This window comes from Pristiophorus japonicus, chromosome 10 (genome assembly GCF_044704955.1).
Source record: "Pristiophorus japonicus isolate sPriJap1 chromosome 10, sPriJap1.hap1, whole genome shotgun sequence".
Classification (NCBI taxonomy): domain Eukaryota; kingdom Metazoa; phylum Chordata; class Chondrichthyes; family Pristiophoridae; genus Pristiophorus; species Pristiophorus japonicus.
Window position 1 is genome coordinate 48,254,837 of NC_091986.1, and position 22,249 is coordinate 48,277,085.

A 22,249-nucleotide genomic window follows, 5' to 3' on the forward strand; every position below is an offset into this window, starting at 1 on the left:
TGTGCTGTAACCATTCTCTGATTCTATGATTAGTAATAGACAGTCTCTGATTTCTATTTAATAAGGTTGTGTCTGAAGTTCAGGTGGTGTAGTGGTTACGTTACTAGACTAGTAATCCTGGACTAATAAGTTCAAATCCCACCAGGGCAGTCGGACAATTTCAATTCAGTTTTTTTTTAAATCCTGGAAATAAAAATCTGGGATCAGTAAAAGTAGCCATGAAACTGTCGGATTGTCGTAAAAACCCAACCGTTCACTAATGTCCTTCAGGGAAGGAAACCTGCCATCCTTACCCGGTCTGGGCCTATATGTGACTCGAGTCCCACACCAACCTAGTTGACTCCTAACTGCTCTCTGAAGTGGTTTCACAAGTTGTATCAAACCGCTACAAAGATTAACCACTGTGGGAGCCCCTTCACCACACGGACTGCAGCGGTTCAAGGAGAAGGCCCACCACCACCTTCTCAGGGCAGTTAGGGACAGGCAATAAATGCCGGCCTTGCCAGCAACGCCCACACCCCAAGAATTATTTTTTTTTAAATGTCAATGCTTCGTGATGTAAATGTGCAGGGGAATTTTTGGAGACTACATTTCTGGTGAGAGTCTCGCTGCGCAAGTATCAGAGGATTGAGCACCGAGCGTGATTTTGCATTTTTCCCTTTTTCATAGTCATCGATTTCAATGGCCCGAAATTCGGAATCGTCACAAATCAGGAACATTGATCTCCGTGCTCCATCCTCTGATTCATGATCCTGTCCTGTGAGACTCATATGAACAGGAGGAGGCTATTCAGCCCCTCGAGCCAGATCCGCCATTCAATTAGATCGTGGCTGATCTGTATCTTAACTCCATCCATCCGCCTGGGTTCCATAACCCTTAATACCCTTACCCAACAAACATCTATCAGTCTCAGTTTTGAGATTTTCAATTGACCCCCAGCCTCAACAGCATTTTGGGGAGATAGATCCAGATTCCCACTACCCTTTGTGTGAAGAAGTGCTTCCTGATATCACAGCTGAATGACCTGGCTCTAATTTTAAGGTGATGTCCCCTTGTTCCCCCACCAGAAGAAATAGTTTCTCTCTATCTACCTTATCAACTCCTTTAATCATCAACACCTCAATTAGATCACCCCTTAATCTTCTATAATCGAGGGAGAAGAATCTCTGTAAATATATCCTTTGATGTTACTGTGACGACCAACTATTTCGATTGTGTGCATGGAAAACATGCTTACCACTGGACTATTTTATTTCAGGACAACCTCAGGCAATACGTTGAAAGAATTTTCAATGTCGTCACGAATTCGGGCATGAGTTGCCCCACGGTTATGTGTGACATTTTCTTCTCACTGAGAGAATCCGCTGCCAAGAGATTCCAAGGTAAAGCGTGATATCCTCACCACTGAAGCAGATCATTAAAAGGTTATATTAAACGTGTATCCTTCCTTTGTCAGACCACACTTGGAGCACTGTGCTCAGTTCTGGTCTCCATATTATAAATGCGATATAGAGGCACTGGAGAAGGTGCAGAAAAGATTTATGAGGATGATACCAGAACTGAAAGGTTATAACTGTCAGGAAAGATTGAACATACTGGGGCTCTTCTCTCTCAAAAAGAAAAGGCTGAGAGGTGATTTGATATAGAGGTCTTTCAGATTATGAAGGGGTTTGATAGGGTAGACCTGTGAAGATGTTTCCACTTGTCGGGGATACCAGTACTAAAGGTCATCAATATAAGGTAGCCATTAATAAATATAATGGGGAATTCAGGAGAAACTTATTTAAAAGAAAGACTTGCATTTCTATAGCATCTTTCACAAAAGTGCTTTACAGTGAATGAAGTAGTTTTGGGGTACAGTTACCGTTGTAATGTAGGAAACGCGGCAGCCAATTTGTGCACAACAAACTCCTACAAACATCAATGTGATAATGACCAGATAATCTGTTTTTGTTATGTTGATCGAGGGATAAATATTGGCCCCAGGACAATTTACCCAAAGAGTGGTGAGAATGTGCAACTCGCTATCACAGAGTGGTTGAGGCGAATGTCATAGATGCATTTCAGGAGAAGCTAGATAAATACATGAGGGAGAAAGGAATAGAAGGGTATGTTGATAGGGTGAGATGAAGAAGGGTGGGAGGAGATTCGTGTGGAGCATAAACACCGGCACGGACCAATTGGGCCTAATGGTCTGTTTCTGTGCTATATATTCGATGTAGTTCTAGGTGTATAGGACTATTTTATAGTCAGTCTCCCTTTCCTATACATAAACGCATCCTGTCTGTCCCGGTAGTTCAAGCAGATGTAACAGTTCCCTCGGCACTGTTTGAAGGGAACTCACCCAGTGTCCTGGTCAACAGTCCTCCCTCAACCAACACCTCCTAAAAACAGATTAGCTGTTGATAAATTTGCTGTTTCCTTTATGCATTTACTCACATAACAGCGACTGCGCTCTAGAAAATGATCAATTTAACATGAACAGCAACAATTTGCATTTATATAGCGCCTTCAACATAGTAAAATATCCCAAGGCATGTCAAACGAGCCACATTAGGAGATGTAAGGACAGGTCAAAGAGGGAGGTTTTAAGGAGCATCTTAAAGGAGAGTTAGAGAGACGGAGAGATTTAGGGAGGGAGTTCCAGAGCTTAGGGCCCAGGCAGCTGAAGGCACGGCCACCAATGGTGGAGCGATGGAAATCAGGGATGGACAAGAGGCCAGAATTGGACAATTGCAGATATAAATGGTTTTGGGATGTACTGAGAGATGTGAAAAGGTGATCTTTGCTGTTGTGTTTTACGAGTGATATTTTGTAATGTGCGAGGCTGTAGTGTTGCATTATCAGATATAACACTGTGGGTCCAATGTTGATTTCTTGTACCTTAATGCTCTTATGTAAGTGTGTCAACTGTGGCTCAGTAGGTAGCACTCTCGCCTTTGAGTCAGTAGGTTGTGGGTTCAGGGTCCCAATCCAGAGACTTGCGCACAAAAAGAGAGGGGGTGGTTCTGGACTTAGTTTTAGTGAATGAAGCTGGGCAGGTAGAAGGGGTATCAGTAGGAGAGCATTTTGGTGCTAGTGATCATAATTCAGTCAGATTTAGGATAGTTTTGGAAAGATAGAGCAGGAATAAAAGTTCTCAATTGGGAAAAGGCCAATTTTGATAAGCTAAGATGGGATTTAACCAAAGTGGACTGGAAACACTACTTGAAGGTAAATAAATGTTAGAGCAATGGGAAGCATTCAAGGAGGCGATCCTGAGGGTTCAGAGCAATTATATTCCCGTAAAGAAAAAGGGTGGGACTAACAAATCTAGAGCCCTCTGGATGTCAAGGGACATACAGGGTAGGATAAAGAAAAAAAGAGAGGCTGATGACAGACACCGAGGGCTCAATACTGCAGAAACTCTAGAGGTGTATAGAAAGTGTAGGGGTGAAATTAAAAAGGAAATTAGGAAAACAAAGAGAGAGCACGAAAAAATTTTGGCAAATAAAATCAAGAAAAACCCAAAGTTTTATAAATACATTAAGAGCAAGAGGATAACTAAAGAAAGAGTAGGGCCTATCAGATCAGCCATGATGTTATTGAATGGCAGAGCAGGCTCGAGGGGCGGTATGGCCTGCTCCTGTTACTATTTCTTATGTTCTTATTAGAGACCATAAAGGTAATCTGTGTGTGGAGGCGGAAGACGTGGGTATGGTTCTTGCGTCTGTCTTCACAAAAGAGAGGGGCGATGCAGACATTGCAATCAGGGAGTGGGAGTGTGAAATATTAGATTAAATAAACATAGTGAGAGAGGAGGGATTAAGGGGCTTTGCAGCTTTGAAAGTGGATAAATCCCCAGGCCCAGATGAAATGTATCCCAGGCTATTAAGAAAAGCAAAAGATTATAGCAGAGGCTCTGACCATCACTTTCCAATCCTCTCTGGCTACAGGTGTGATGCCAGAGGATTTGCTAACATTGTACCTTTGTTTAAGAAGGGAGAAAGGGGTAGACTGAGTAATTACAGGCCAGTCAGCCTAACCTTGGCAGTGGGAAAATTATTGGAAAAATTCTGAGGGACAGGATAAATCTTCATTTGGAAAGACATGGATTAATCAAGGACAGTCAGCACGGATTTGTTAAGGGCAGACCATGTCTGACTAACTTGATTGAATTTTTTGCGGAGGTAACCAAGAGGGTCGATGAGAGTAGTGCTTTTGATATAGTGTATATGGATTTTAGCAAGGCTTCAGATAAGGTCCCACATGGCAGACTGTTCACGAAAATAAAAGCCCATGGGATCTAGGACAAAGTGGCAAGTTGGATCCAAAATTGGCTCAGAGGTAGGAAGCAAAGGGTAACAGTTGATGGGTGTTTTTGTGACAGGAAGGCTGTTTCCAGTGGGGTTCCACAGGGCTGAGTACTAGGTCCCTGGCTTTTTGTGGTATATATCAATGATTTAGACTTGAATGTAGGAGGTATGATTAAGAAGTTTGCAGATGACACTAAAATCAGCTGTGTGGTTGATAATGAGGAAGAAAGCTGTAGACTGCAGGAGGATATCAATCAGGTGGGCAGAACAGTGACAAATGGAATTCAGTTCTGAGAAGTGTGATGTGATGCATTTGGGGAGGGCTCACAAGGAAAGGGAATAGTATAGAATACAAGAGCAGGGAGGTTATGCTTGAACTGTATAAAATACTAGTTGGCCACAGCTAGAGTACTGCGTGCAGTTCTGGTCACCACATTACAGGAAAGATGTGATTGCATGAGAGAGGGTACAGAGGAGGTTTACGAGGATGTTGCCTGGACTGGAGAATTTTAGCTATGAGGAAAGATTGGATAGGCTGAGTTTGTTTTCTTTGGAACAGGAGCTGAGAAGAGACCTTATTGAGGTGTATAAAATTATGAGGGCCCAGATAGAGTGGATAGGAAGGACCTATTTCCTTTAGCAGAGGGGCCAATAACCAGAGGGCATAGATTTAAAGTAATTGGTAGGAGGCTTGGAGGGGATCTGACGGGAAATGTCTTCACCCAGAGGGTGGTGGGGGTCTGGAACTCACTGCCTGAAAGGGTGGTAGAGGCAGAAACCCTCACCACATTTAAAAAGTACTTGGATGTGCATTTGAAATGCCATAACCTACAGGCCAAGTGCTGGAAAGTGGGATTAGGCTGGATAGCTCTTTGTCAGCTGGCACGGAAATGATGGGCAGAAATGGCCTCCTTCCGTGCTGTAAATTTCTATGATTCTATGACACTCCAGTGCAGTGTTGAGGGAGTGCTGCACTGTGGAGATGCTGTCCTTCGGATGAGACATTAAACCGCCCTCCCAGATGGGCATAACAGAGCCCAAGGCACTATTTCGAAGAAGAGCAGGAGAGTTAACCCCGGTGTCCTGGCCAATATTCATCCCTCAATCAACATCACTGAAACAGATTATCTGGTCATGATCACATTGCTGTTTGTGGGACTACACTCCAAAAGTACTTCATTGGCTGTAAAACGCTTCGAGAGGTCTGGTGGTTGTGAAAGGCACTGTAGAAATGCAAGTCTGTCTCTGTTGAGATGTTAATCTGCAACCTGTGTTGTTTTTCCAGGTGATACTGATGTGCGGTACACTGCTGTAAGCAGTTTTATCTTCCTGCGATTCTTTGCTCCAGCCATTCTGTCACCTAATCTGTTCCAACTCCACCCTCACCATCCGGTAAGTACAGAATGCGGACTCTGTCACCATGCAGAACAAACACATTCAGGAGCAGAACTATTGCAATAGTCAGGGCTCATTCTCGAAAACCCAGCGAGATAGGGTACAAAAGGGCAAACAAACAGAGAGAGGGAAATGATAGCATCACAAGAGAAGCCCGTTCAGCCTGTGTGGAATGGAGGTCCCTCTCAGTACTGATATTACACTGTCGCATTAGTCCCCAGGCTAACCCTGTTTTTTTTTATGAATTCCTTTTATAGTCAAAGAAAGAAAGACTTGCATTTCTATAGCGCCTTTCACGACCATCAGACTTCTCAAAGCGCTTTACAACCAATGAAGTACTTATGGAGTGTAGTTACTGTTACAATATGGGAAATGCGGCAGCCAATTTGCACACAGCAAGCTCCCACAAACAGCAGTGTGATAATGACCAGATAATCTGCTTTTGTTACGTTGATTGAGGAATAAATATTGGCCAGGACACCGGGGAGAACTCGCCTTGCGCTGCTTCGAAATACTGCTGTGGGATCTTTTACATCCACCGGTGAGGGTTTCTGCCTCTACCACTCTTTCAGGCAGTGAACCCTCTAAACAGCTGAGGTTCATTCAGTAATTATCTAGTGGCTTTTTTTGAATGATTTGGTATCGATCACTACTTGTGACAAACCATTCCATATTCCATTAACTCAACGTGTCGGCTGTGGCTCAATTGGTCCCAAAGCTCTTCACTAGTGGAGAGTTTTCTTGCCTCATGTCTGGGTCTGTTGTAAATTCAAAGCTAGAGATTGATCGCCGTGATTAGTCAACAACCCCATTATCGTATTGTGCGACTAGCAAGATGGGAGAAGGTGAACTAAATGGACCTTGGATCTTTTACCCAATTCCTATCAAATAGTTTTCAAATGTATAAACATCAGCGGGAAGCTGATGACACGAACATCATGACTACAAGACTTGCATTTATAAACTTTTGGCTCGCTGCTTGTTGATCAGGAGTTCTTCATCATTTCTCCTTTTCCTTTAGGACCCATTAACAGCACGGACTCTGACTCTTGTGTCCAAGACCATCCAGACTTTGGGCAGCTTATCCAAATCCAAGTCTGTAAGTCCTTTCATTTATTTACTCTGCCTTCTAACGAGTGAACACACTTTTTTTTTTTAAACAGGCAAATCACCAATCCCATGTTCAGAAGTAGGAGGCCATGCTTGGTGGGACTGTAGGGTCAGTAGAAAGGATGTACGGTGGTGTACTGGTTATGTTACTGGACTAGTAATCCAGAGAACAGAGAAGGATATACTTGCCTTAGAGCACTGAAGGTTCACTAGACTGGTTCCTTGGATGAGGGGATTGCCCTATGAGAAGAGATTGAGTAAACTAGGCCTATATTCCCTAGAGTTTAGAAGAATGAGAGGTGATCTCTTTGAAACATAAAACATTCTTAAAGGGTTTGACTGGGTAAATGCTGTGTGGTTGTTTCCTCTGGCTGGGGATTCTAGAACTAGGGGTCACTGTCCCAAAATAAGGGGTCGGCCATTTAGGACTGAGATGAGGAGAAATTTCTTCATTCAAAGAGTTGGGAATCTTTGGCATTCTCTACCCCACAGGGCTGTGGATGCTCAGTCGTTGAGTATAAACAATACAGAAATCGATAGATTTTTGGATACTAAGGGAATCAAGGGATATGGGGCTAGGGCAGGAAAGTGGAGTTGAGATAGAAGATCAGCTGTGATCTTAGTGAATGGCGGAGCAGGCTCGAGAGGCCAGATGGCCTACTCCTGCTCCTATTTCTTATGTTCTTAACATTAGTCCAAATCCCACCATGGCAATTTGAGAATTTAATTTCAATTTAAGAAACAAATCTAGAAATAAAAAGCCGGTCTCAGTAAAAGTGACCATGAAGATGTCGGATTGTCGTAAAAACAGAAGGAAACCTGCTGTCCTTACCCGGTCTGGGTCTATATGTGACTCCAGTCGCACACCAATGTGGTTGACTCTTAACTCATCTCTGAAGTGGCCGAGCGAGACACTCAGCGTGACGAAGAATGAACATTGTGGAAGCATCTCTCCACCACCTCAGGGAAACTAGGGATGGGCAATATACGCCAGCCTTGCCAGTAACGCCCACATACCGAGAATGAATTGTTTTTAAAGATAGAGCTACCCTATCTATCCGATTCTCTGCCTGGGAGCTGGGGCTCCCTGAATTTACTCTGATATGCTTCATAGTTTGCCTCGGTTCCTTGAAACAAGCTGAAATGCTCCCAAGCATTTGCTGAAGAGTAGATTTCACGAATTTGCGTTGCCAATGCCAACAGTCGCTGACCATTTGTGCATAGGTCGTTGCAGCCCTTGGGATAGTCTGTCTGTGCATTTGTAACTCCTGTGAGGGGGATGGAGATGGTCTTCTGACCTCTACAACCAAATTCTCAAGATGCAAAGAGCTCCGTGCTCACAGCCGAGGCTGTAAAATCCTCCCTAAAATATTTGATGCAGTTTCTCAATTTAAAATAGTGAAAAGGTGGATTACAAATCTGCTTTTGGAAAATCACCCTTGATGACCCGATGTGCAGTGACTTAATAAAAACGTGTATTTATATAGTGCCTTTAACGTAGTGAAACATCCCAAGGTGTTATAAGACAAAAACTTAACACCAAGCCACATAAGAAGAAATTATGGCAGATAATCAAAAACTTGGTCAAAGAGGTAGGTCTTAAGGAGCGTCTTAAAGGATGAGAGAGAGAGATGGCGAGGTTTAGGCAGGGAGTTCCAGAGCTTAGGGCCCAGGCAACAGAAGGCACAGCCACCAATGGTTAAGCGATTATAATCAGGGATGCTCAAGAGGGCAGAATTTGAGGAGCGCAGATATCTGCCGGGGGGGGAAGGGCATTGTGAGGCTGAAGGAGATTACAGAGATAGGGAGGTACGAGGCCAAGGAGGGATTTTAACACAAGCATGAGAATTTTGAAGTCGAGGCATTGCTTAACCGGTTAACCGGGAGCCAAGTAGGTCAGCAAGCACAAGGGTGATGGGTGAGCGGGGCTTGGTGCGAGTTAGGATATGGGCTACTGAGTTTTGTATGAGATCAAGTTTACATAGGGTAGAACGTGGGAGGCCAACCAGGAGTGCATTGAAATAGTCAAGTCTATAGACAACAAAGGTATGGATGAAGGTTTCAGCAGCAGATGAGCTGAGGCAAGGGCAGAGACAGGTGATGTTACGGAGGTGGAAATAGGCGGTTTTAGTTATGCTGTGGATATGTGGTCGTAATCTAATGTCAGGGTCAAATATGGCACCCAAGGTTGCGAACAGTCTGGTTCAGCCTCAGACAGATGCTAGAGAGATCTAGATGGAGTCGGTGGCTAGAAAAAGGAGTTTAATCGGAGAAAATTTCTGCTCATCCAATACTGGATGTCGGACAAGCAGCCTGACAATTTAGAGACCGAGGAGGGATCAAAAGAAGTGCTGGTGAGGTAGAGCTGAGTGTCATCAGTGTACATGTAGAAACTGACGCCGTGTTTTCAAATGATGTCGCCAAGTGATAAGTAAAAGTGTTAAGTAAAGTCCAATTTACAAGTAATAGTAAAGTCAGCCACATCATTTTGCCTGTTCTGTATGGGAACACGATAGAGGTTTATGGGACTGCATGACCATTAGGTGATGGCTTCTATTGCTGAATAGCACCCAATAAAAGGACGCCCCTTGTGGAATGCAGCAGCTCCCAGTTGGTAATTAACGGTAAATGTTAATAAATTTATCAATGCTGTTCACTTGTTTTCCCATTTTCAAGAGTAGCTCAAATTATTTCCTGTTTTTTCTTTATCTCCAGGCAAGTTTCAAGGAGTCCTACATGGCCACATTCTACGAGCACTTTAATGAGCAGAAGTACACAGATTCTGTAAGAAATGTAAGTATCCTTTTGTTGATGAATATTCCTTCATTCATAGATTCCCCATGAAGTGGGTATAGCGGGGATTCACAGGGATACCATAAAGGGTTTATGGATGGGATGTTAAACCGAGGCCCTGTGTGTCCACTCAGGTGGACACAAAAGATCCCATGGTGCTATTTCAAAGAAACGTTCAGTGGAGTTCTTCCCAGTGACCTGGCTAATATTTATCCCTCAACCAACAGATTATCTGATCATATATCTCAATGCTGTTTGTGGGAGCTTGCTGTGTACAAATGGGCTGCTGCGTTTCCTACATTACAATAATGATTACACTTCAAAAGTACTTCATTGACTGTGAAGCGTTTTGAGATGCCCTGAGATTAAGAAAGACACGATAGAAGTGCAAGTCTTTCTTTTTAGTCGCATCACATCTTCTGTTCTATGGTTAAAGGACAGTGACTTTTGCCGCAGTGAGCAGCCATTTTTAGTTTTACTGCGCTGTGTTTTCTGCTGTTGCGGATAGTTGTAGGGAAATACCACCAACTATGTCTCCGCAAGATCCTACAAATCCCCTGGGAGGACAGACGCACCAATGTTAGCGTCCTCGACAGGCCAACATCCCCAGCATTGAAGCACTGACCACACTTGATCATCTCCGCTGGGCAGGCCACATAGATCGCATGCCAGACACGAGACTCCCAAAGCAAGCGCTCTACTCGGAACTCCTTCACAGCAAGCAAGCCAAAGGTGGGCAGCGGAAACATTACAAGGACACCCTCAAAGTCTCCTGGATATAGTGCGACATCCCCACTGACACCTGGGAGACCCTGGCTAAAGACTGCCCTAAGTGGAGAAAGTGCATCCGGGAGGGCGCTGAGCACCTCGAGTCTCGTCACCGAGAACCTGCAGAAACCAAGCGCAGGCAGCGGAAAGAGCGTGCGGCAAACCAGTCCCACCCACCCCTTCCCTCAACGACTATCTGTCTCACCTGTGACAGAGTCTGTGGTTCTCTTATTGGACTGTACAGCCACCTAAGAACTCATGTTAAGAGTGGAAGCAAGTCTTCCTCGATTACGAGGGACTACCTATGATGATGATGATGGATAGTTTGTGTTTGGGTTTGTGTTTGTGTTTCGGATTGGGTTTGTGTTTAGGTTTGTGTTTAGGTTTGTGTTTGGGTTTGTGTTTCTGTTTGGGTTTAGGATTGGGTTTGTGTTTGGGTTTATGTTTCTGTTTGGGTTTGTATTTGTATTTTGTTTGGGTCGTGTTTCTGTTTGGGTTTGTGTTTGGGTTGTGTTTGTGTTTGGGATTGAGTTTGGGTTTGGGTTTATGTTTCTGTTTGGGTTTGGGTTTGTATTTTGTTTGGGTCGTGTTTCTGTTTGGATTTGTGTTTCGATTGTGTTTGGGTTTGGGATTGTGTTTGGATTTGTGTTTCATTCAGAACCATTGTTTATCCAGGTCCAGTCTGGACCTTCTCAGTCTCCCATTGGTCTGTGAGCATTGCTAGAAGTTCTGCCGGTGATAGCAAATGAGAAATACTCAGCCAGTGAAAGCACTGCCTCTGATTACTCGTAAACTTATCTTGTGCTTATTGACAAAGTGGACAGAACAAAACAACAGGACACTGACACTAAGGATTGAATTTTACAGCAATTTTTGATGGTGAAAGTCTTCTTAAATCGCGTGAAAGTCAGAGGTTAGTCATGGCGATAGCCTGGGGGCAGATCGCTGGGTTTCCGCAGGGCAATGGCTGGTGTGTGGCACAGGACACAGTGAAATAGAGAGTAATGCACTCAGAAAGAAAGGGTATTTGTGGGAACTTTATATAAATAGTTGCACATCAGTTAATGCTGCATTTGTGCTTTGTGTGAAGTTTCTAGATTTAATCTCCTCCTCTGGAAGAAGAGACCACAAGAGTATTGAGCAACCCATCGTACTAAAGGAAGGGTGAGTTCTTAAACTATGCACTGTCCCATATTGATGTACAGCATCTTTATTTTCTTTATATCCTGTGCTCAATTTTTATTTCTTGTGCTGTCATCATTGTCACGGTTAATTAAGTTTTTATTGGACTCGTCAATTTTAGTATCAATTATGACATTTATGTATAACCTTTAAATATACAGAAAAACATATATAATATTTATTGGATTAATTCACGGGGATATAGGCATCGCTGGGAAGGCCAGCATTTATTGCTCATCCCTAATTGCCCTTCAGAAAGTGGTGGAGAGCTGCCACCTTGATACAACTGAGTGTCTTGCGAGGCTACTTCAGAGGGCGATTAATAGTCAGCCACCTTAGTGCGGGACTGGAGTCACATATAGGCCCAGACTGGGTAAAGACGACAGGTTTCCTTCCCTAAAGGGCATCAGTGAACCGGTTGAGTTTTTAAACGACAATTCGACAGCTTCGTGGTCACTTTTACTGAGAACAGCTTTTTATTTCCAGATTATTTTAACTGAATTCTAATTCGCAACCTGCCCCAGTGGGATTTGATCTCGCATTCTCTGGATTATTCGTCCAGTAACATAACCTCTACACTACCCTACTTTATGGGGGTAGAGTTGTAGAATCATGCTTTTGGTGCAGAGTTGTGTGCGGAGAACACTGAATGAAATATCAGGCATAGGGCTTAGAATGTCCCACACACAGCTCACCTAATTTATTATCCGCTAATATTAATGGATGAGAAATTGGTCTGGCAACAAAACGGGCAGGTTAATCACCTGCTCGCTATTCTGATCAGTGCCCCCAGAGTGTGACACTCTGCAGCAGGGGTGCTGATTTGTGAAATCCACCCCACATTTATCTTTACAAAAATGGGCGCAAAAACTAGGTTAAATCTATATTAAAAGGTTTCTGAGAGTGGAGAAAAATCTAAGCATTTAGTTCAAGTTTTAAACAGCACTAGCTGGGGTCAGGTGAAAGAGCATACCATCTTACAGCACAGAAGGAGGCCATTCGGCCCATCGTGTCTGTGCTGCTCTTTGAAAGAGCGATCCAATTAGTCCCACTCCTCCCTGCTCTTTCCCCACAGCCCAGTCATTTTTTTCTTTTCAAGTATTTATCCAATTCCCTTTTGAAAGTTACTATTGAATCTGCTTCCACCGTCCTTTCAGGCAGCGCATTCCAGATCAAAACAACTCGCTGCATAAAAAATTATTTCCTCATGTTGCTTCTGTTTCTTTGGCCAATTACTTTAAATCTGTGTCCTCTGGTTACCGACCTTCCCGCCACTGGAAAAAGTTTTTCCCCGTCTACTCTTATCAAAACACCCTGATAATTTTGAACACCTCTATTAAACCTCCCCTTCACCTTCTCTGCTCACTATTTTTTCACACCTACTGCCAGGATGTGAGAGTTCTCCAGAGGGCTGAAGACTGAACTATTTCCATTGTCCATCCTTGTTCCTCTGCTCCAACGTTTGCACTCACACCCACTTAGAACCAAGTGCACGCTGACCTTGCCGGCAGTCAAGCTGTAATCAACGAAAAACAACAGATTCACATTCTCTGCAGATGATAACGCATTTCAGGAAAATGTTAATATTTAACGGGGGTGATATGGAACACGGAGGCTGTAGTTGTCACAACAGCTGCTACGTGAGAGGCGAGCAGTGGCACTCTGTGAATCAATCGTTTTCTGTCATACTGGCAAGGTCGAGAATTCAGAGTTTGGTCTCTGCCAACGGGGCTGTTTTAGAAGGGAAATGAAAATGAACTAAATAAGAAAATCTGTCTATGCCCACCTTAAATATGTTCAATGACCCAGCCTCCACAGCTCTCTGGGGTAGAGAATTCTACAGATTCTCGACCCTCTGAGAGAAGAAATTCCTCCTCATCTCCGTTTTAAATGGGCGACCCCTTGTTCTGAAACTATGCCCCCTAGTTCTAGATTCCCCACGAGTGAAAACATCCTCTCTGCATCTACCTTGTCAAGCCCCCTCAGGATCTTATACATTTCAATAAGATCACCTCTCAGTCTTCTAAACTCCAATGAGTATAGGCCCAACCTGCTCAACCTTTCCTCATATGACAACCCCTTCATCGACCTAGTGAACCTTCTCTGAACTGCCTCCAATGCAAGTATATCCCTCCTTTAATAAGGAGACCAATACTGCACTCAGTACTCCAGGTGTGGTCTCACCAACGTCCTGTAAGATACAACAACTAAAATAAACAACGATCTATATGGTGCAACAAATGACCCATCACTGCACGCCATTAAAATAATATGTCAAAGGTATCTGGACAATTCGTCTATTCCAGAAACAGGAGGAGGCCATTCAGCCCCTCGAGCCTGCTCCGCCATTCAATCAGATCACGGCTGATCTGCGCCTCAGTCTGTGTCAGCAACAAAACCACATTCTCCTTTCTCTCCTCTCCCGCAGCGCAATATTACCACCCAACTCCTCACCATCCACAACGCCTCAGAATTCAGTAAATCACCCTTGTGTGTCACCTTCTCTCCCCACCCATTGTGCCGGCTGGCCACTCCTGCTGTTTCTCTGCCCACTCTGTTTCTATTCCCTCTCTGATTCTATCTGGAATCTTATTCGCCGTTTTTATATCAGTCATCTATTAGCGACTATCTTATATTTATGGCCTCTAGTTTTGGTCTCCCCCACAAGTGGAAACAGCTTCTCTACGTCTACCCTATTGAACTTCTTCATAATTATAAAGACCTCTATCAGGTCACCCCTCAGCCTTCTCCTTTCTAGAGAAAAGAGCCTCAGCCTGTTCAGTCTTTCCTGTATAAGTAGTACTTTCAATCTCTGCCTCTGTCTTCATGTATCTGAATTTTATTTCTGCTTGTCCTTTCTTACTTGGCCTACTGGCTGCGCTTTTACGGACTTTAAAATTCGCTGTAAAGAAAGTTCATGGTAATTGTTATGTCTCAAATAAAGCAATGTGACTGAGTACTGTAGACTTGAGTAAGTGTGACCTTAGTCTCTTTATTCTGACTCCAGAGTACTGGCACAGCATGGGAGGCCTGCTTATATGCAGTGCTCCCAAGGGATGCTGGGATCCCTTGGGACTCCAACAGATGCGCCCTCTGGTGGCGGTAGAATGCTGGTTACAAGGTGTTGCATACATAACAGTAATAGTTTGTGCAGGTAAGATGTAAGGCAGAGGAGGCTGAGGGGGAGACCTTATTGAGGTGTATAAAATTATGAGGGGCCTATATAGAGTGGATAGGAAGGACCTTATTCCCTTAGCAGAGAGGTCAACAACCAGTGGGCATAGATTTAACATAATTGGCAGGAGGTTTAGAGGGGATTTGAGGGGAAATAGTTTCACCCAGAGGGTGGTGGGGGTCTGGAACTCACTGCATGAAAGGGTGGTAGAGGCATTTAAAAAATACTTGGATGTACACTTGGAGTGCCGTAACCTACAGGGCAACGGACCAAGAGCTGGAAAGTAGGATTAGGCTGGATAGCTCTTTGTCGGCCTGCACGGACACAATGGGCCGAAATGGCCTCCTTCCGTGCAGTAACTTTCTATGATTCTATGAAGGTGGTCGCTGTTTATGCACGTGCATGTTAATCTGTGGCGCCTGTTAAATCAAAGGGTCGGATGCATGGGGCGGACATTCCTCCTCTGCCCTCGACAGGCCATGATTCTCCCCAGGGCCAGTGAGTAGCTGAATTCCCACCCCATGCCGTTAATACTGTCGGGAACTGTCGGTTGTTGTTGGCGGGAGATACAGGAGAGGGCCGGAACCTCGACCGTCACCCTTTGTACTCTCCAAAGATCATGCTTGTTGGTTTTGTGATAAGCTGAGGAAACCTCAGTTTGCAAAGTGTGGCAGCTGGTGACATCAATGCCACTGACCTGACCAAGCTCTCCCACAAGGTACTGAGCGGGAATTGAGATAATATAAGCAAACTTCATGGTTAAATCACACAAGATTATACAAACCCGGAAATATTTGGACAACCCTGTCCAGATCATGATTTGCCAGTGCACTGTTGGTAAGCGTGAGATGTGTTTAATATTTGTGAATTTGCCACATATATAAGGGGCTGGATTTTAGGCTTTAATGTTTTTGGGGTGATAACTATTCCCGGCCGCTATCTAGTCGGGGCGGGCTAGTTAGCGGCCGGGAATAGTTTGTGCCTCAGTAGGTAAGTTTGGACATCTGGGCCCTGCGTCAGGGGGCGCAGCACTAGGGAAGGCGTTTTACACCTCTCTTGGCGTTAGGATGGGAAACTCCCGAGCTAAGGTACTGGCCCGGGAGCATTCCGAGACACGCCTGGTAGGAGGGGTAGGGGGGGGACTTAAAAATAAACTCAAAAACATTCCCAAAACATTGTCCACGCCACCACAACAGAAATCGCAAAAAAAACTAAAAGAAAAAACAGTCACACTTACCTTAAGAGTTCATTACTCACCTCTTCACCGACAGGATGGTTGGACCGTTTGATTTCCCAGTTGTTCACTGCGGGGCGCACTTTGGGGCGTCCGGGTCGGGCTGAAGTCAAAACTTGCGCCGGTGTCGCAACCAGGGGCATTGCACACCGGCGCAGCTCTTCCGGGCGGTGCTGCTCCGCACCGTCGCTAAACCAGACCTGAGGATCGCTGTGGGGCGCCGGAGGCTGGCTGACCGCCCGCCCAAAATGCCGCCATTGCCGCCGCTCCAGGGCGAAAAACGGAGCGCAGGAGACCCAAAAATCCAGCCCTTAAACTTTTGAAAGAGATCATCAGTTCACCTCTCCATTCTGGACCTTGCTGAAGCTGACGCAGGCAGTGGGTCCCCGTGCCGTTGTTGCCGCCGGGAACTGTGTCGGCCTGGTGGTTGTTACTGACTAGAGTTACAGGAGGCTCATTACACAGAGCGATCACACTGACTCTCTGTGTTCAGGAAGGGGTCAGCGAGCCTGCTCCCAGCACCAATGACCACAGGACGAGTATTAAGCCGAGAGGAAGTGTTCAAGGCCTTATTTTGGGGTGTTTGTATATGTCGGAAAAAGGACAGATTTTAATAAAAGAATGAAAAACTTAGAATCTATCCACAGTGAGGTTAGCGATGCAGAATTATTAGGGACAATTGATTTTAGCTTTTAAATTTTTAACAAATAAATCGTACCATCAACGCATCAAATACTTTCCAAGCTGGCGATGGATTTATATAAAATATTGCCATGCACAGATTGCTGAATCACTCCGGGACACAAGGATGCACCATGAAAATAGACAGGGCCAAAGTTGGAAACAGTCATAAAAACTTTCAATCTTAAAAAAATCAATTCTTGAGCTAGAATTTCTGCCCATTGACTGTGAATGAGCTGAACTTCTAACTTCGTGGCTCCATCTCTTTAAGGTAGAATGTGGGTGTCACTGATGAGGCCAGCATTTATTGCCCGTCCCTTGTTACATAGAAACATAGAAAATAGGTGCAGGAGTAGGCCATTCGGCCCTTCGAGCCTGCACCACCATTCAATATGATCATGGCTGATCATGCAACTTCAGTACCCCATTCCTGCTTTCTCTCCATACCCCTTGATCCCTTTAACCGTAAGAGCCACATCTAACTCCCTCTTGAATATATCTAACGAACTGGCCTCAACAACTTTCTGTGGTAGAGAATTCCACATGCTCGCAATTCTTTGAGTGAAGATGTTTTTCCTCATCTCGGTCCTAAATGGCTTACCCCTTATCCTTACACTGTGACCCCTGGTTCTGGACTTCCCCAACATTGGAAACATTCTTCCTGCATCTAACCTGTCCAATCCCGTCAGAATTTTATATGTTTCTATGAGATCCCCTCTCATTCTTCTAAATTCCAGTGAATATAAGCCTAGTCGATCCAGTCTTTCTTCATATGTCAGTCCTGCCATTCCGGGAATCACTCTTGTGAACCTTATCTTTTTTCTTTTTCTTAGCAGTAAGAAACCTTGTCAGTGTTGCCAAATTAAGTGATTTAAGGGATAAGTCATGGCAGGAGAGCCCAGACCTGTGTCATGCTCCTCCTGTGCTATGTGGGAAATCAGGAACGCTTCCAGTGTCCCTGACCTACTATATGTGCAGGAAGTGTATCCAGCTACAGCTCCTGACAGACCGCATTGCGTCACTGGAATTGCGCATGGATTCACTCTGGAGCATGCGCAATGCTGAGGATGTCGTGAACAGCACGTTTAGTGAGTTGGTCACACAGCAGGTAAAGGTTACACTGGCAGATAGGGAATGGGTGAACATCTGGAAGAGCAGTGGAAGGAAGGTAGTGCAGGGGTCCCCTGCGGTCATCTCCCTCCAAAACAGATATACCACCTTGGGTACTGTTGGGGGAGATGGTTCATCAGGGGAGGGCAGCGGCAGCCAAGTTCATGGCACCATGGGTGGCTCTGCTGCGCAGGAGGGCAGGAAAAAGAGTGGGAGAGCTATAGTGGTAGGGGATTCTATGTAAAGGGAATAGATAGGCGTTTCTGCGGCCGCAAACGAGACTCCAAGATGGTATGTTGCCTCCCTTGTGCAAGGGTCAAGGATGTCTCAGAGCGGCTGCAGGGTATTCTGGAGGGGGAGGGTGAACAGCCAGTTGTCGTGGTGCATATAGGTACCAACGATATAGGTAAAAAGCGGGATGAGGTCCTACAAGCTGAATTTAGAGAGCTAGGAGTTAAATTAAAAAGTAGGACCTCAAAGGTAGTAATCTCAGGATTGCTACCAGTGCCACATGCTAGTCAGAGTAGGAATTGCAGGATAGTTCAGATGAATATGTGGCTTGAGGAATGATGCAAGAGGGAGGGATTCAAATTCCTGGGACATTGGAACCGGTTCTGGGGGAGGTGGGACCAGTACAAACCGGACGGCCTGGACCTGCGCAGGACGGGAACCGATATCCTAGGGGGAGTGTTTGCTAGTGCTGTTGGGGAGGGTTTAAACTTAAAAGGCAGGGGGATGGGAATCTATGCAGGGAGGCAGAGGGAAGTAAAATGGGGTCAGAAGCAAAAGGTAGGAAGGAGAAAAGCAAGAGTGGAGGGCAGAGAAAACAAGGGCAAAAATCAAAAAGGGCCACATTACAACAGAATTCTAAAAGGACAAAGAGTGTTAAAAAACAAGCCTGAAGGCTCTGAGTCTCAATGCAAGGAGCATTCATAATAAGGTGGATGAATTAACTGCACAGATAGATGTTAATGGATATGATTTAATTGGGATTACAGAGACCTGGCTCCAGGGTAACCAAGGCTGGGAACTCAATATCCAGGGGTATTCAATATTCAGGAAGGATAGACAGGAAGGAAAAGGAGGTGGGGTAGCGTTACTGGAGATTAACGCAATAGTATGGAAGGACATTAGCGTGGATGATGTGGAATCTATATGGGTAGAGCTGCGAAACACCAAAGGGCAGAAAACATTAGTGGGAGTTGTGTACAGACCACCAAACAGTCACGGTGAGGTTGGAGATGGCATCAAACAGGAAATTAGGGATGCGTGCAATAAAGGTACAGCAGTTATCATGGGCAGTTTATTTAACCCAATATACAAACTGGTAGCAATACGGTGGAGGAGGATTTCCTGGAGTGTATAAGGGATGGTTTTCTAGACCAATAGGCGAGGAACCAACTAGAGAGCTGGCCATCCTACACTGGGTGTTGTGTAATGAGAAAGGATTAATTAGCAATCTTGTTGTGCGAGGCCCCTTGGGGAAGAGTGACCATAATATGATAGAATTCTTCATTAAGATGGAGAGTGACACAGTTAATTCAGAGACTAGACTCCTGAACTTAAAGAAAGGTAACTGCGACGGTATGAGACGTGAATTGGCTAGGATAGACTGGCGAATGATACTTAAAAGGTTAACGGTGGATAGGCAATGGCAGACATTTAAAGATCACATGGATGAACTTCAACAAGTGTACATCCCTGTCTGGCATAAAAATAAAACAGGGAAGGTGGCTCAACCGTAGCTAACAAGGGAAATTAGGGATAGTGTTAAATCCAAGAAGAGGCATATAAAGTGGCCAAAAAAAGCAGCAAACCTGAGGACTGGGAGAAATTTAGAATTCAGCAGAGGAGGACAAAGGGTGTACTTAAGAGGGGGAAAATAGAATATGAGAGCAACATAGAAAATATGTGCAGGAGTAGGCCATTTAGCCCTTCAAGCCTGCACCACCATTCAATAAGATCATGGCTGATCATTCACCTCAGTACTCCTTTCCTACTTTCTCTCCATACCCCTTGATCCCTTTAGCTGTAAGGGCCATATCTAACTCCATCTTGAATATATCCAATGAACAACTCTCGCGATAGGGAATTCCACAGGTTAACAACTCTCTCAGTGATGCAGTTTCTCCTCATCTCAGTCCGAAATGGCTTACCCCTTATCCTTCGACTATGACCCTGGTTCTGGACTTCCCCAACATCGGGAACATTCTTCCTGCATCTAACCTGTCCAGTCCCGTCAGAATTTTATATGTTTCTATGAGATCCCCTCTCATCCTTCTAAACTCCAGTGAATACAGGCCCAGTCGATCCAGTCTCTCCTCATATGTCAGTCCTGCCATCACAGGAATAAGTCTGGTGAACCATTGCTGAACTCCCTCAATAGCAAGAATATGCTTCCTCAGATTAGGAGACCAAAACGGAACATAATATTCCAGGTGAGGCCTCACCAAGGCCCTGTACAACTGCAGTAAGACCTCCCTGCTCCTATACTCAAATCCCCTAGCTATGAAGGCCAATATACCATTTCCCAACTTTCAATGACTGATGTACCATGACACCCAGGTCTCGTTGCACCTCCCCTTTTCTTAATCTGCCGCCATTCAGATAATATTCTGCCTTTGTGTCTTTGCCACCAAAGTGGATAACCTCACATTTATCCACATTATACTGCATCTGCCATGCGTTTGCCCACTCACCTAACTTGTCCAAGTCACGCTGCAACCTCTGAGCGCCCTCCTCACAGCTCACATCGCCACCCAGCTTAGTGTCATCTGCAAACTTGGAGATATTACACTCAATTCCTTCATCTAAATCATTAATGTATATTGTAAATAGCTGGGGTCCCAGCACTGAGCCCTGCGGCACCCCACTAGGAAGCTTGCTGGGAATATAAAAACTAACTGCAAAAACTTCTACAGATACGTGAAGAGAAAAAGATTAGTGAAGACAAATGTGGGTCCCTTACAGTCAGAATCAGGCGAATTTATAATGGGGAACAAAGAAATGGCAGACCAATTGAACAAATACTTTGGTTCTGTCTTCATGAAGGAAGACACAAATAACCTTCCGGAAATACTAAGGGACCGAGGGTCTAGTGAGAAGGAGGAACTAAAGGAAATCCTTTTTAGTCAGGAAATTGTGTTAGGAAAATTGATGGGATTGAAGGCCGATAAATCCCCAGGGCCTGATAGTCTGCATCCCAGAGTACTTAAGGAACTGGCCCTAGAAATAGTGGATGCATTGGTGGTCATTTTCCAACATTCTATAGACTCTGGATCAGTTCCTATGGACTGGAGGGTAGCTAATGTAACCCCACTTTTTAAAAAAGGAGGGAGAGAGAAAACAGGGAATTATAGCCTGACATCGGTGGTGGGGAAAATGTTGGAATCAATTATTAAAGATGTAATAGCAGCGCATTTGGAAAGCAGTGACAGGATTGGTCCAAGTCAGCATGGATTTATGAAAGGGAAATCATGCTTGACAAATCTTCTAGAATTTTTTGAAGATGTAACGAGTAGAATGGACAAGGGGGAGCCAGGGATGTGGTGTATTTAGACTTTCAAAAGGCTTTTGACAAGGCCCCACACAAGAGATTAGTGTGCAAAATTAAAGCACATGGTATTGGAGGTAATGTACTGTTGTGGATATGAACTGGTTGGCAGACAGGAAGCAAAGAGTAGGAATAAACAGGTCCTTTTCAGAATGGCAGGCAGTGACTAGTGAGGTACCGCTGGGACCCCAGCTATTTATAATATACATTAATGATTTAGACAAAGGAATTGAATGTAATATCTCCAAGTTTACAGATAACAGTAAGCTGGGTGGCAGTGTGAGCTGTGAGGAGGATGCTCAGAGGCTGCAGGGTGACTTGGACAGGTTGGGTGAGTGGGAAAATACATGGCAGATGCAGTATAATGTGGATAATGTGAGGTTATCCACTTTGGTGGTTAAAAACAGGAAGGCAGATTATTGTCTGAATGGTTGCAGATTAGTAAAAGGGGAGGTGCATCGAGACCTGGGTGTCATGGTACATCAGTCATTGAAAGTTGGCATGCAGGTACAGCAGGCGGTGAAGAAGGCAAATGGCATGTTGGCCTTCATAGAAAATAGGTGTAGGAGTAGGCCATCTGGCCCTTCGAGCCTGCACCACCATTCAATAAGATCATGGCTGATCGTTCCTTCAGTACCCCTTTCCTGCTTTCTCTCCATACCCCTTGATCCCTTTAGCCACAAGGGCCATATCTAACTCCCTCTTGAATATATCCAATTAACTGACATCAACAACTCTCTCCAGTAGGGAATTCCATAGGTTAACAACTCTCTGAGTGAAGAGGTTCCTCCTCATCTCGGTCCTAAATGGCTTACCCCTTATCCTTAGACTTATGTCCCCTGGTTCTGGACTTCCCCAACATTGGGAACATTCTTCCTGCATCTAACCTGTCCAGTCCCGTCAGAATTTTATATGTTTCTATGAGATCCCCTCTCATCCTTCTAAACTCCAGT

At 44.6% G+C, this 22,249-nt stretch overlaps 1 protein-coding gene across 5 annotated transcripts in view; it reads left to right on the forward strand.

Annotated features, from left to right (window-relative positions):
• Positions 1–22,249, forward strand: part of rasa3 (RAS p21 protein activator 3) — a 264,967-nt gene that overhangs the window by 230,218 nt on the left and 12,500 nt on the right. For all 5 annotated transcript variants that reach the window (XM_070891793.1, XM_070891796.1, XM_070891795.1 and 2 more), the window contains 5 exons: positions 1,259–1,382; positions 5,581–5,687; positions 6,712–6,789; positions 9,516–9,593; positions 11,452–11,525. In XM_070891793.1, coding sequence (XP_070747894.1) covers positions 1,259–1,382; positions 5,581–5,687; positions 6,712–6,789; positions 9,516–9,593; positions 11,452–11,525 — 461 coding nt within the window. The remainder of the gene's footprint in view (positions 1–1,258; positions 1,383–5,580; positions 5,688–6,711; positions 6,790–9,515; positions 9,594–11,451; positions 11,526–22,249) is intronic.